General features: G+C 39.3%; 1 protein-coding gene across 1 annotated transcript in view; it reads left to right on the forward strand.

The window, feature by feature from the left end:
- Positions 1-444: 444 nt before the first annotated feature.
- The window catches only part of Nkain2 (sodium/potassium transporting ATPase interacting 2), a 1,001,586-nt gene continuing 987,528 nt past the window's right edge, over positions 445-14,502 (forward strand). Inside the window, exon 1 of the mRNA XM_050138196.1 lies at positions 445-667. Within this exon, the coding sequence (XP_049994153.1) occupies positions 614-667 (54 nt within the window). The 5' untranslated portion in view covers positions 445-613. The remainder of the gene's footprint in view (positions 668-14,502) is intronic.

A 14,502-nucleotide genomic window follows, 5' to 3' on the forward strand; every position in this document is an offset into this window, starting at 1 on the left:
GGACCCCACATCTGGCCGTGGGGAGGGGCGCCGCAGGACTCTCTGTGCGCGGAGCCCGCACCCGCCCCGCGCGCCCCGCAGCCCGGGGCAGCGCACAGCCCCGCCGCCCCTGCTCCCGCCCCGCCCTCCGGGCCCGCCAGCGCGCGGAGCGACCGAGCAGCCGCCGCCGAGCGCGCAGGGAGGCAAGGCAGCGCCCGGCGCGCGTTTCTGCCGCCCCCGGAGCCCGCGCGCGCGCGGGGAGTGCGGGGCGAGCGCGCGTCGGGCGGCGGCCGCAACTTGGCGGGCCAGATGCCCCAGGGCGCGGCGGCGCTGCCTGCCTGCCGCTGCCGCCCCTGCGGGCCCGGGGCGCGTCTCCTCCTTGGGCGGCGCTGCCCGCGGCGCGGCGTGTGCACCGAGCGAGTGAAGGTATGTGTGGCGGGCGCGGCTGGAGCAGGCGCCGGCGCGCAGGCAGTTCCTAATGCCTGTCACTTCCCAGGACATTGGCAGCGGCAGCCCGGAGCCCCCGAGCCCTGGGCAGGTTTGCCTGTCCTTCCCGGCGATCTGATTGGATAAAGTGGGAGCTCGACGGTGGCCGACGTGGGACAGTCTGGCTGTGGCAGGGGTCTCGGAAACCATGGGTTATTGCAGTGGCAGGTGCACGCTTATCTTTATCTGTGGCATGCAACTGGTAAGTGACGCTTGGGTCCTCTTATTCTGTAATGTGCCTTTGAGAGAGTGGCCAGGGAGTGTAGTAAGAGGTCTCTGCCATTGAGCAGGACGGAAGGGAAAAGAAAAGAGAAAAAAAGGTGACATATATCACCTGTGTTTAAAATGATTTTAGGGGTGTGAGAAGTGACCCTTTGTGCCCTCCCCCATTTCTGCCCCTCTAAAGATAGTTTTGCAGGTGCGGCGTAAACTTGTTATCTTTAATTTCTTTAAGGGAATTGAGATGTAGCTTTTCCTTTATGCTTGGCATTCCTGTTAGTGTAAGAGGGTGATTGCCATGTATATACATTACTATATATGTGTTAAATGAACATACAGATCCTCAGACTTTTCTTTTATATACTTGTTTGGCAGTGTCTTTATTCATTGTCATTTGATATTTTCTGGGAATATTTTATTATAATGCTCTTAAAAAAAACTCCTTGTTTAGGTCGGATGGTATTCTTACAGCATTCTGAGCTAGGAAGCCACACCGAGTTCTCAAAGTATGTAGTTTGAAGAGAAATACTTAGATAAAGTCTGCAATACCATAGCTACAGAGTCGACCAGTAACCTCTAAATCATAATTGCTACAACAATCCCAAGAAAAAAAAATAATAGCTTGTCTTCCATTGTGTACGGTATTGCCACTGACATAGATACTATTGTCTGATCTCCCAGGATGGAGAATTGTATGTACTTTTTGAGGAATGTCCTGTACTTGCTAAAAGGCAAGAAGCCAATAATGCCTCTGAATTCCAATCCCTAAAGGCAATGGAAGGAGGGGCTGAGGGGAATGTAGAGGTGAAAAATTACGACACTGGCAAATGGCTAATTTGAGGTAGGAGGTACTTGCTTCATTGGCACCAAGTAGCTGTCCATAGAAAGTACGAATTAATCTAGTTACCCTCCATTATTTCTTTTTAAAGACTAGAGAATTGCAGGACAGAGGGTGATTACTGAAAGCCTGGTCATTACAAAGTGCTTAAATGAATAGCAATTTTCTATGGAAACCGACAGAAGAATTTCTCAAGTTTTCTTCACTGTTCATCAGTTGCAAAGACCAGCAGCAAGGTTTTTATTTATTTATTTTTTATTTGTTTAGCTAGAGTTCTTGAGACATTTCAGCTCTGGATTTTTTTCCCCTTTTAAGGAAAGTTCCCTGACGATGTATTCTTGAATCTTGAATTGTGTACTTAGTACTTGGCTGTAAGGAAAAAGAAGATAGAACAATAGATACAGTTTATGTTTTCTTGATGCTCTCTAAACCAGCTTCTGTTTCTCTTCCATAGATTCGTATAAGTTTTTCAGCACAGTACTTTTGCCGTTAATGATAGGGTTAACCAGAGTTTACTTTGGAAAACTAGACAGCTCAATTGTTCCAAGTTGTATTACATTTTCCAAACATTTTTATTTTTGTATATGATTTATATTATTTTACATTTGCATATTCACAGTGTAAAAGCATAAAACTGAGAATAAGTTGGTGGGTAACACATGCTTATGTTCTTTCCAGTTTAAAAAATGTAAATTAATTCTTACTTTAAGAGGGGTTTTATTAATGCAGTAGGGCAGTTGTATGTATTAGATCAAATGACATTTTGTGTGACTAATTATATATTCTTAAAATGATTGGAAAATATAAATATGCCAGCGAGGAAGGTAAGTTTACACACATGATACAGCTGTGGTTTTCTTTGTGTTTGTCCATGTGAGTATGCGCGCGCGCGCGTGTGTGTGTGTGTGTGTGTGTGTGTGTGTGTGTGTGTATGTGTGCGCACGCGCATATGCATCCATGCAACCGTGTATTGTAGAAGAGCTATGATACGTAATGGAAAAGAAACCCTAATCATGGCTAAGCTCTCCAACTAAATAGAGTTGTCTGCAAGACAGGAACACTCAGCCTAAGCCAGGGCACGTTTGAGTCCTGAGAAGTTTTTGTGCTCTGTGAGAATCGTGGTGTCCTTTCATTTCCACCTTTTATGTCACCAGGCCAGTATCATTAGCAGCCATGTTAATGCGGAGGCAGAACAAAAAGCAAAGGACAAAGAAAATTAATTGTTTAGATAGGGTAAAATCATCACACCCTTTAGGACTTAAGAGATTCTTGTTACTTGTGTCTTAGACATACTTATGATCTTTTACATAAAATACGTCTTGGCAAATAGCTATAGAACACCTATGAGAGGAAGTTGATGTTTTCCTCTATGTTTATAGATGTAAAATCCTTATGCATCTTTGAGATACTTTCGGGGAAATTTGTTTTACATGAAAACCAGATTCCCAGCATAAGTTTTGACTCGTGTATCAGTGACTGACACGAAGCTTCTCTAAGTTCTGTGGACTTTGGAAGTGTTTGTCTTGTATTAGGACACTTGGACACCTTTTACTTTCCTAATTGTACTTTAGATTTGTTAAAACTGCTGGAAGCCCAGGATAGCAGAGTTTAAAATCATCTTTCTGCATTAAGTAACTTTATTAAGTCTTTACAAGCATTAATCTTTACCCTGATAAGGAAAATACGGTGTTTTAGTTGAAAGTTTACATCAGTTTACAGGTATCTTAGGAAAAGATGTAGTATCTTTAAATCCGGTAGAAATAGACTCCTCCCTTGCTGGGTTATTTTCAAAGCAGATGTGGTATTTTGAACATTGTACATATAAAGAACAGGGTGGAAAGCTGGCATTTTCTGGCCAGGAGTCTATATCCTTGCTGGAAATTATGTAAAATGATTTTTATCTTAAAGTTTGACAGCATGTAAACATAAATAAACATATATTATTGGACTATCTGGAAATAAGATATCAGATCTTAAGATAAATTACAATTCGGTACTCTTATAATTCAGTATAAAACTTTCATTCTATGAGAAAGTGTCTGCTTGTATCAAAAGTTAAAATCTCTGAGCTGTGTGGTTAACTGGCTTCAGATATTAGGGTGATTCTTGCAAGAAGGAGTGTGATTTCTGGAAAGAGATTTCTCCATGGGCGGAAGATAGAATTTAAGCTCATAATCGCTAGAATGTGACTTCCTTGTTATCATTGTTGCCATCACTGCTCAGAAACGGAAGATTTCAGATAGTAACAGAAGTCATCACTGTATTTCCAGCGATGGGTTTAGTAGTGCGGGCCAAGAACAATTTAACTTCTTGTTTACAACTTTCAGTCAGCTTGGGAAAGAATCTACCTTTCCCCCACCCTGTTTTTCTTTGAGTCAAAGACTACTTCATACAAACGTTGAAAAAAAAAAGTATTCCAATATGTCTTATTGACAAAAATAACCCAGTTATATCACGGAAGAACATAACTTTAGAGTGAAAACACAACTTTGTTTGCAAGTAAGGGAGCTCCAGATTGCACACGTGTTCTACATCAGAGTCCTGTGTGGCGTGAAGTGTGGCTCTCATAAACTACTGAAAAAAGTCTAGATTGGCGTTCATGAGATTACCACCTGAAAGTGACGTTCCTGCCATGTGATCTATGAAATAGGACTAACTTTGGAGCAGGTGCCACTAGCAATCAGGTTAGCAGCTGTGTGTGCGGCTGTGTGAAGCAACACATTTGAAAGGGAAGAGTGATAGTTGCTTCTTACTGCACAGTTACAATGCATTTTAAGAGGTGGACATGTATTTCAAAAAAAAAAAAAACCCACAGATGTATACAGAAAAACAATCTTCTTTTAATTACAGAGTGCTAGATCTATTGTGATTTGTATGCGGTGTTCACCATTATTCGGCGAGTATTTGATTACTTTGGAAAAGCATCAAAGCATGGATGTGAGGCGACTTGGGACGTGTGGGTGGAGTGCGATGGTGTTCTTGGGGTACTGCCTTTGACATGTTGTTCACAGATCTAACTCACGAAGGAGAGTGAAAATTCCCATATGGCACTTTAGAAAGTTGTGAAATTGAAGCATTCTAAGGGGTTTCTAAATTGTAAAAATAGCTTCTCTTGTTTGTAATGTTCTCTACACATGCACAAAAACAGTTTTGGTATATCTTTTATCTTAAAATGCTCTCCTCTTGTAATTAAACATAATTATTCTTTATCAAATGTATATCAAGAAAAGGATAGGATGTTCTCATGACATCTAGCCCTGTGCCTTAAAAAAAAAAAAAAAAAAGAAAAAAACGGTGTCAAACTGTTGTGATGTTATATACCTCATTTCAGTAAGTCAAATTGTAGAGTTCTTCCCTTCTTCCTCGTACAAAGACTTGGCTAGGTGGTACCCTCTGTGCCAAAGGTCAGCATGTTCTCTGCTGGGGAGCCTGTATGTAGTTGGTGTCTTAGAAATATAAATGGCCATTGCCTTCTCCTTCCCCTAATTATTTACTCACCTAATCAAGAATTTCAGAATAGAAGTCAGGGATGCCTCGAAATAGCAAGTTCGCTTTTGGGGGGGCACTGATTCATTGTTGGATATTACATGTCTTGGAAAACTACAATTTCAGAGATGGAACCAAGTGTTCACACCATTGGTTTATAACACAAATAAAACTATAATTTTAGCATCAGTTACATTAAATATTTTTATTTCTTACTAGTGCCTATGAATTTAAGAGAATATATTTTACTTACACTGGTGGATTTTCAATTTGTACAGTGTCATCTGTCCATAGGTAAATTTTAGTTTTTTATTTTAATTAATTAATTATTTTTTTATTATCTGGACAAGTTTTTTCTGTGTAACAGCCCTAACTGTCCTGGAACTAGCTCTGTAGACCAGACTGACCATAGATTCACAGAAATCCACCCATTTCTGCCTCCCAAGTGCTGGCTGGGATTAAAGGCACATAGCACCACAGCCTGGCATGTTAATTTTAAAATTATCACTATACCTGGGGCTGGAGAGATGACTCAGAGGTTAAGAGCATTGCCTGCTCTTCCAAAGGTCCTGAGTTCAATTTGCAGCAACCACATGGTGGCTCACAACCATCTGTAATGAGGTCTGGTGCCTTCTTCTGGCCTGCAGGCATACACACAGACAGAATATTGTATACATAATAAATAAATATTTAAAAAAAATTAAAATTATCACTATACCTGATAACACCCAAGTGTCAGAATCAAACCAACATAGGAAAAATGTGTCCTCCTCCTCAGTATCCTTAATTTTTTGACCTCCTCCCTATAGAAATGTTATAGTTATTTGTAGCACAGTGAAATGCAATAATTTGTCACTTAAGAGTGGGGACAGATTCTGAGAAAGGCATCATTAGGTCGTTTCATTGTGTGAACGTTGTAGAACTTATTTCCACAAACGTGCATGGATCACCTGCTCCATGACAATCAGTATAATATTGCCATGGTTTTATGTTTGTCTGCAGCTACCGGAAATATTTCAGAATGGTGGCGGGACACAGACAACTTTGGGTGATATGCAGGGTTTCTTTCTAAACCTGTCTTTCATAATAGTGATAGAATGAAATTGTATTTACACCTAAGGTCTCTAATAAATAAGAGAGTAAAATTGTGGTGTGTTTTCTTAACATCACCAAGAAACTGGAAGGTGTTTAAAAATTATGAAAGAACAACATGAGATGATGTTATTTTCTATTATCGGAATAGGGTGGAAAGTGAAATTGCCAGCCAGTTTTCTTCTTTGGTGTTCCAGGTATATTCAGATAAAGAACTGGTAGTGTTTGCAAAATTACTTACCTCACCTTCCTGAAAACTGCATCTTCCTTATTCTTTGTATTAGTTCTAAACACACACACACACACACACACACACACACACACACAAAGAGAGAGAAAGAGAGAGAGAGAGAGAGAGAGAGAGAGAGAGAGAGAGCAGATATAAGGTATAGGAACACCTTACTTCTAAATATGCTATAAATTACACTTTTTGTGTGTCCTTTGAACCTGAAATAGGAAAAGATAGCCTTTAATTCTAGCACTTTCTACTTTTTAAACTACTTAGAGGCCACATGCTAACGTTGGTGTCTGTAAAACACTTTTTTGAAAGTTACAAGGAAGTTTAATTTATGTGTGTTTTCAGATGAATTAGTTATCAAATTCTGTATTTTGTAATACAGTATTTTTTTTAAAAAAAATAGCTTTGATAAATATTTAAACAGTAATGAAAACTTACATGTTTATTAGGAGCTTGCTTGTAGCTAACAAGTATTATTGTTTCGTTACAGTTCAATTTCCTTCAGTAGTCCCATGAAAGAGGTGACAAGTATTAAGACCATTGTTCTCCAGAAATAAAGGTTTTAAAGTCACCCAATAGTGTGCGGGAAGATCTTGGATCCAAATGTAGAAATATAGGACTTTGAACTTGTGGCTTTATTCCTCACTGCCTCCCTTCCATGTAAGAAAACAGTATCAACAGTTTCTACCAACTACATTCCTTCTGCCATAGTAAGTCCACACTTAGGCTTAGAAAGGCTCCAGATTTCAGGTCCCTGTCCAAACCTGCCTATCCAAGAAATCTGAGCCGTTAACAGATAGGACCTGTTGGTGTATACACCATAGAATAAGCTTAAGAAAAACTTGCCAGTGTTGAGTAAGAATCCTGTGTTCTTCCAGGTGGAGTACAAGTTCACGCAAAACCCATGAAAAATACTTGTGGTAACCCGGAGAAGCAATTCCTACCCGTGTGTCTGTTTTCCTTTCAGTTGGTGAGGAAGTTAGAGCTGCTGTCATTTCTGACTAACTTTTGACCGCTAACCACTGAACATGGTTTGGGAGCATTGCTATGCATGCTCACAACCTACTCCGTGGGGAGAAGAAATGCACACATTTGTTCTTAAATTTGTTATTTTTTAAAAATATCAGTCCTTGACAGAGAGGTAATGCAGGACATTGCATTTGGTGGAAGCCAGTCTGCAGATCTTGCATTCATCTAAACCATCACTGAATGTGAATAAATGGAAAGGCCCAAGTAAGTACACTATTTATAATATCTACAGGTGTGGTAGAGAGCACGTCTTGAATTTAAATTTTCATTTGCATCTATATAGGACCTTGTAACATGGATGTCCTAATGTATTCTAAATTTCTGAGGTCTTTGCACGTGTTCCTATCTATGGCCTTTAGCTGACCTTCAAAACTGCTGGCCACTTAAAGGTGTTCTTGAGTCCATACATATGTCCTTGAAATGTCCAAACCCAGCTAGAGAATGGGGTCTTTTCTTCTCCTGGCTTGTGACTGATGTGAAAGAAAGCTTGTCTTCTGGACAGACTATGCCTGCTTCTCACTTTTAACTTAGTCCTAGTCAGAGGTTTCCATGAGAGATATGGAAGGTCTTTTACAGTTTTAGTGTCTTTGCAATCAACAGGAACGTGGGCAAATCTGAAAGCAGCCTTCGACTTGGCAATGCTGGAATGGAACTGGATTATTTACTGGAGAAGCCCCCTGTCTAAATAACTCCTTCTTGTGCTAAGCACAACCTTGGAAGGGAAAGGAGAGACTGTGCTGAGACGGCACAGGATTAAGTTAGAAGCCAGATTGTTCTCTGCCCTGTCTAGTGTTGTTCATGCCCATTATAGTTTTGGTTGTATTTTCTCATTTGGAAAAGGGGGTAACTCATTCCTGACCCACACATCTTGAAGCATGCTTAGGAGAATCCAAGGGAAGAAGTATGCTTAAAATATCACTGCAGTAATCATTAACGGTTTAATGTTTCAAAACTTCACATCTAGGGATCCTAGGAGTACTTTTAAGTGTGTTTACTTAACATTGCTATTTGTGTCAAAAGAACTGTGGCCCTAGTAGCAAAGACTAGCATTGTTTTAAATGAATTTTTAATCCATTCACCCACAACTTTGGGCAGCTATATAAAGAGTTGTAACATCATTTGCTAGTAGTTTGAAATAGATTTAAAAATATGTAACATGTATGATCAACATATATTAATAGTTTATAATTCTTTGAGAATTTCATATGTATTATCTTGGTCACAACCCAGCTCCCTACTACCTCCTGACTTTGAGTCCTGCCTTTTATTTTAATAACCAAGATCAATTTGTGCTGCCAATATAATTATGGGTGGGACCATTCAATCTAGATAGTCTGGTGAAAACCTACAAGGGACACACCCATAAAGAAAACTCACTCTTCCTTCCCTAGAAGCTGTCACCTCTTAATGGATCTGCACACTGTTCAGTATTCATTGAGAATTAAATTTGGATTTCATAACACACTCAGCATTTCAGTTCAGTGTTTCTAAAATTCTGTTATGAAAACTTGGAAAATATTCTACCCACCCAACACTCTTTTGCTTTCCTCTCTTGCTCTTCAAAAATCAGTATATATTGGTATGGTAAGAGTCCCATAAATCCTGCTTTAAAGAAACTCTGCTTAATTCTGCTTAATGCACCTGATATTCACAAAGTGCTTGCAATGATGTAAGAAACTGGTTTTGCTATAGTTGCTACTTATGTTCTACAGAACTATTATTCTCAGCAACAATTTTCAGCAAAATATTATTCTAGGCTAATGATATGTTTAATAGTAAATATCAAATTAATTGTCTAAATAGTATTTAAAGTTTAAAATTCAATATGGAAACAACTGTATATTTTTCTAACAAATAATAATCCATAAAATAAATACCTCATCATCACATATTATCAAATATCACATGCGTAAAGAACTAGAACACCATTCTTTTCAGATATTTAGTTATTGCTTATTAAGTTTCCTTGGTTTTCTGGAAATTATGCTTCAACTGCTAAATTGGCAGCTTAGCTTGAAATTTAGTCAAGTTTGTTTGCCGATGTTGCCAACAGTATGGCATGCCACTGTAGTAGGAGAATGTTTTGAAGTTTAAAGGTGGGTGGAAAGGCTGTCTGCAGAAGCCCTTCCTTTCAACGTGGTAGATGAGGCTCTGCATCTATAACTGGTCTGAAACGGAGCTGCTCCTCAAGCTTTGCTTCCTCTGATTTTGCCTCTGCAGAGCAGGTGATGAAGATTCCTCCTACTGACCATTGTTTTCTCATCAATGCATGCATACCACACAGTAGCACATTTAAAATCCCTGACAAGGCTTTATTCTCTGAGAACAAATAGGTCTTAGTGCGGAGTGCAAGTATCAGTTCAGTATCCCTTTTCTGTTCACAGAAGTCTTTGTGCACATCTATATTATGCTACCTACACAATAGAACAAAGAGGTATGTTGAAGACTTTAGCTGCGTGTCAGATGATGTGGGGGGTCAAGGTTAGCTCTGGATTGTTCAATAGTATGGACTTTATCTGATCCTAATCCCAGAGCTTTCCAGCAAGAAGAAATATGCAAGGTTGATCTCACTGAGTATTATTTTTAGATACCACTGGGAGATAAATGTGGAAAGAATTTCCATTGGGTGCCATAGGAAGAGAAATTTGTTTGCTGGTGATGTTCTGCTCTCTCTGTTCTTGGCTGCTGTAGAAGGACTGCCCTGAGCACCTCTTATTCCAGCACCAGCAGCAGTTGGGGGCCAGGTTGCTCGTGGCTTTTCACTTTGAACATGCAGTGTTACACTGATGATCAGTTTAGGGTGTTTGAACAAATAAACGATAGGAGATTCAGTCATCAGATTATCCCCTTCATGATTCATGAAATGTCTGCATATAAATGGGGTAATGAAAATGTGCTGAGTAAACTCTCCTTCCCTTTGATAACCAGGGTAAGAGCTAACCGAGAGCAATGCCAAGCCACATTTCTGTCATAAATCTAATATCTAATGATTGTAATAACTTAAAATTAGTTTAAATTGCAAGCTGATCCATTCTTATTTATTTGCTGGGCCATCCTACTTACTGACTGTGTTAGTGACAGAAATGGGTTTACTGACCTCTGTTCATACTGTGGTATGAAGTCACATTAAACTCATGCTAAATAGGATCCGTATTCCGGAGACGCAGCTGTTTATAAAAGTGAGCCAGTTTGTCAGTCTCTTGTTTTCTGGTCACGATTTAAATAGTTAGCTTATAATAGTTCTGTGTCACGTTACCTGGTGTTATATAAGTCAATGGATACAACATTGTTTAGTTGGCTTCTTAAATCATTACTTGAGAGGTTGTATTAGATAAGGAGAAAAATAATGAAGCAGATTCTGTCTTCATGTTTTGTTTCTGTAGGAAAAGTTTTAACTGTGACTATTATGGACTTTTTGGCAAATCTGTAAAAGCTACTTATTCATAACCAGAGAAGTACTCACCCTGATTGTAGGCCCCACAAGCATCTGATCCCCATTTGTAAATCCATCAAATGTGGGTGAAAATCATAAATCATAAAATTTTTTTTGTAGTTTTCTATTTTATGAGAAGTTTTTGCCTATCATTTTTTCTTATAATTGATAAATCATATGCATATTTGGCATATATTATTGCATCTTTAAAGACATATCTACACGTTTGTGAGTAGTGAGTGTGAGTGTGTGTGTACATACATGCGTAAGTGGGTGCATGCATGTGTGTGTGTTTATGTATAATGCGAACTATTAGAAGCTCCTGAAAGTTTCTGTGGAAGAAACAAACTAGACGTGTAACATAGGGACTCCAGAATACAATTCTGAGGTAATTTATGTGGAGGATTAGTTATAGCCTCATAAGTTTATCATCCATTATGTAAAAGATTGATACATGAGAGACCAGATTGTTGCCGTGAGGTTGGAGAACAGAACAAACCATGTGAAGGGCATGGGGTATAAGGATGCGAATACAGCAGTGTTGGCAGACAGAGGTGTTTGCAAATACGGGGGATGGGAGAAGAAGAACTTTTAAAGATAAAAGTCTGGTTCAGAGATGGACTTGAACCTCATCGAAAGAAATCTCAACATTGTAGGACATGATATGTGTCTCTTTAGAGTTTAGCTATCGGACTTCATGACGGATTGCTCACCAGTAGGAAATTAGAATGCCTGAGTTTTGCAAGCATACAGAGAAGGTGAGGGCAAAATAACTGGGTCAAGAGCAAGGATTTCTTTAGAGGCCTTTGTGAAATTAGATGGCATGCATTTGTAGACGAGCCTGCTTCTTTTCTATCAGTATTCAGCTTTCTAGGAATTGGAATGGAAAAGTGGTAAACAGAGTATCTCTCTGGATTGGCGGGAATGATCACCTGTGAGTGAGCATTCAGAGATATCTGCAGGCATAAATAAGCATGATTTTGGAATGGGAAGGACCAGTCAGATAACTGGAATGGTAGTGAAGACAGCTGAGTGCAAGGAAGTGGACAGAGACAGGAGCAGAGTGATGGGGGCTGGGGGGTGGTACATGGTTTACATCACATCCTGTGATCAATCCTGGTGTGCGGTGTTTGTAGTTGAGGTCCAGATGTTATGAGGGTTATCACTGTGCATTGTGAATTCCAAAGGATGATTGAAAATGAGAGACTGGAGAAGAACAGTGAAGACCACAGGGTTGTTCTGTGTTCTCTACCCAAGGTTGAGGATTTTGGGAAAATCTCCTTTAAGATCTAGATAAAGATGGTTAGGAAACCATGTCCAGAGAAAGCTGCGCGGGGAACGGCATGCTTTGGGAAGAATAGAAGTTCTTCTGTGTAGATGAACTCAATGGGGAAGGATAAATTTGGGCTTCAGGATGAGGTTTTCCCTTTCATTTTGATGATATTAGTAGTAAGGACTCGGTAATCTGGTGCGTTACAGTATTGTACTGTATCCCTTGCCTGTGTGTAGTATGTGAAAATGATATATACTTAGAACAACAAAAATATCTAGAAACTACCAAACATCTACCTTCCCCGACCATGAGCTGAGCTAAGATTAAAGCAAGGAACACATAAAATTGTAGGGACTTTTCTTCACAATGGATTCTGAGCTGTAAGAGCTCAGCAGAAGGGATTGGCTAGGGTAGAACATGAATATGGTGGATTTATAAGGGTCATGTGTATACTGTGGTCTGATTTAGGTCAACCGGCACCTTTGACATAGTAGCATAATTGTACTTGTCTTGTTTTGTTTCAACAGAATGTATGATTTAATTGTCAGCACTCTGAATAAGACAGTAAGCTCTAAGTTTGACCAGTTCTGTTTTAAAATAGAGCAGAATTAAACAATAGATCATAACACTTCCACAAAATCACCAGGTATTGCAAAATTCACTTCAAAATACATACGGGGACCAAGGTAGTCTTCTGCCAGTTGTCACATCTCTGTTGTCTTTTGGCATTGGCATAAAGAATTTCCAGTGCTTGTGGTCATTGCTAGCCTGGGAAACTTTAGAGGATATCAAGAGGAGAACCCTGTGGCCTATGGAAAACACTTGCACTATGGAAACAGCAAAGTCATCCAAGGCCAACCTGTCTGTTACTACTAGATCTTGTTGCCAGTGACCTCCCAGCCAACAGGTGGAATTAGAATAGAATTCCGTGGAAAGGGAATAGCCAAAGAAACAGCCTAGACATCCAGGAAAACATTTAGAAAACTCTCAATAATTCCAGTGTGTTTCCACATCAGCAGCAAACGAAGAGAACAAGCGAGCAAATGAGCAACAGGGAAAGCTCTGTGGGTTGAAGAGAGATTGGAAAGCCGGCTGAGACGTACATTAGGGAAGGGGTGCTGACTAAGGGCTTGTGGAACTATTGATTATAAGCCAAAGTTGAGTCTTGGTTTATTTGAAAGCTACTTTTTATGACCAATTATGTGCTCAACCAAGCCTTTAGCATCCTTGGCCGCTTTGTTCAGTTTAGTTTGAGCCAGGTGGATTTTATCTGAGGCCCAGTCAATGTCACCTTTATTTTAATGCCAGTAAAGAGTACTGATAGATAATGAAGAGATTTAGTTTATTTTCTTTCACATCTGATAGCATGCTAAAGTTAATAAAAGGTTTGTTTCTTTATGAGAGTTCTTAATTGAAAAATATTTTAAAGAAAGAACACACATTAATTGCATGTATATCATAGTTTTTGCTAAATGAAATACTTATTTCCTGATTATGAGGTTTTAGGGCAAATTATGAATTTTTAATTTTATAAAAGACTTTGTTGTACATTAATAACTGTGATTTTCAATGAGAAAGATTCATTTATCCAAACTCTAAAGGATTTATTAACTTTTGCTTGTACTTATAAACACACATACACACATGCACATGTTCACACGAACTTACACACATGGTTGCACACCCACTTTCACTCTCACATCCTCAGATGCCTTCACCTGCACATCACCATGCTAACATACAATTAAACACACACCTTCACTCACACACTCGTATATTTACATAAACACACCACTGCCCGTTAGCAACTATGTCTGAAAACTTAAGTAGTTGCCATTCGTTATATAATCCCTGAACCCAGGAATATTCAAAGAGCATTTTAATATTTGATATCCCAACTCACCAGAAAGCCTAGGTATTGCCAGAGAAGTGTGGTAAACAGCAGAGATTTATCTTTTAAATGGTCCTATCTGCTGCATAATTCCTCATGTTTCAACTTGATTTTTTGGGTAACAATCTTTTTTTTTTTTTTTTGTAAACTCTAATTTGCATGCCTGGAGGAAGGGGAGTAAATTACAGGACTTCTTGAAGGTCCTTTTAGCTTGATGTTTTTATGATTAAATCTTGCATTTTAAAATTGCCCTTCTCTAGAAGGGCCAGGCTAGAGGTTCTTTTCTGGTTTATGGTGATTAAAGAGAATTAATGTATCATCTGGTGCATTTTCCTCTAAGACAAACAAGAGCAGTATAAAACAGAAGCCACAGAGGGAAAAAAGAAAGGAAAGAAGGAAGAGCAAAACAAACCCTGGAGGTCAGACCTAGGAGTTGAGTGTCTTCTCGGCTCTTAAGTACTATCCTCTAAAGGTATACTTGGGTCCTCTGGATGCTCAGCCGAATAGGACACTATAAAGATGTGTGTGTGTTTGTGTG

The sequence above is a fragment of the Alexandromys fortis genome, unplaced genomic scaffold (genome assembly GCF_014885135.2).
Source record: "Alexandromys fortis isolate MF-2015 unplaced genomic scaffold, M_Fortis_MF-2015_v1.1 scaffold_14, whole genome shotgun sequence".
NCBI lineage: Eukaryota > Metazoa > Chordata > Mammalia > Rodentia > Cricetidae > Alexandromys > Alexandromys fortis.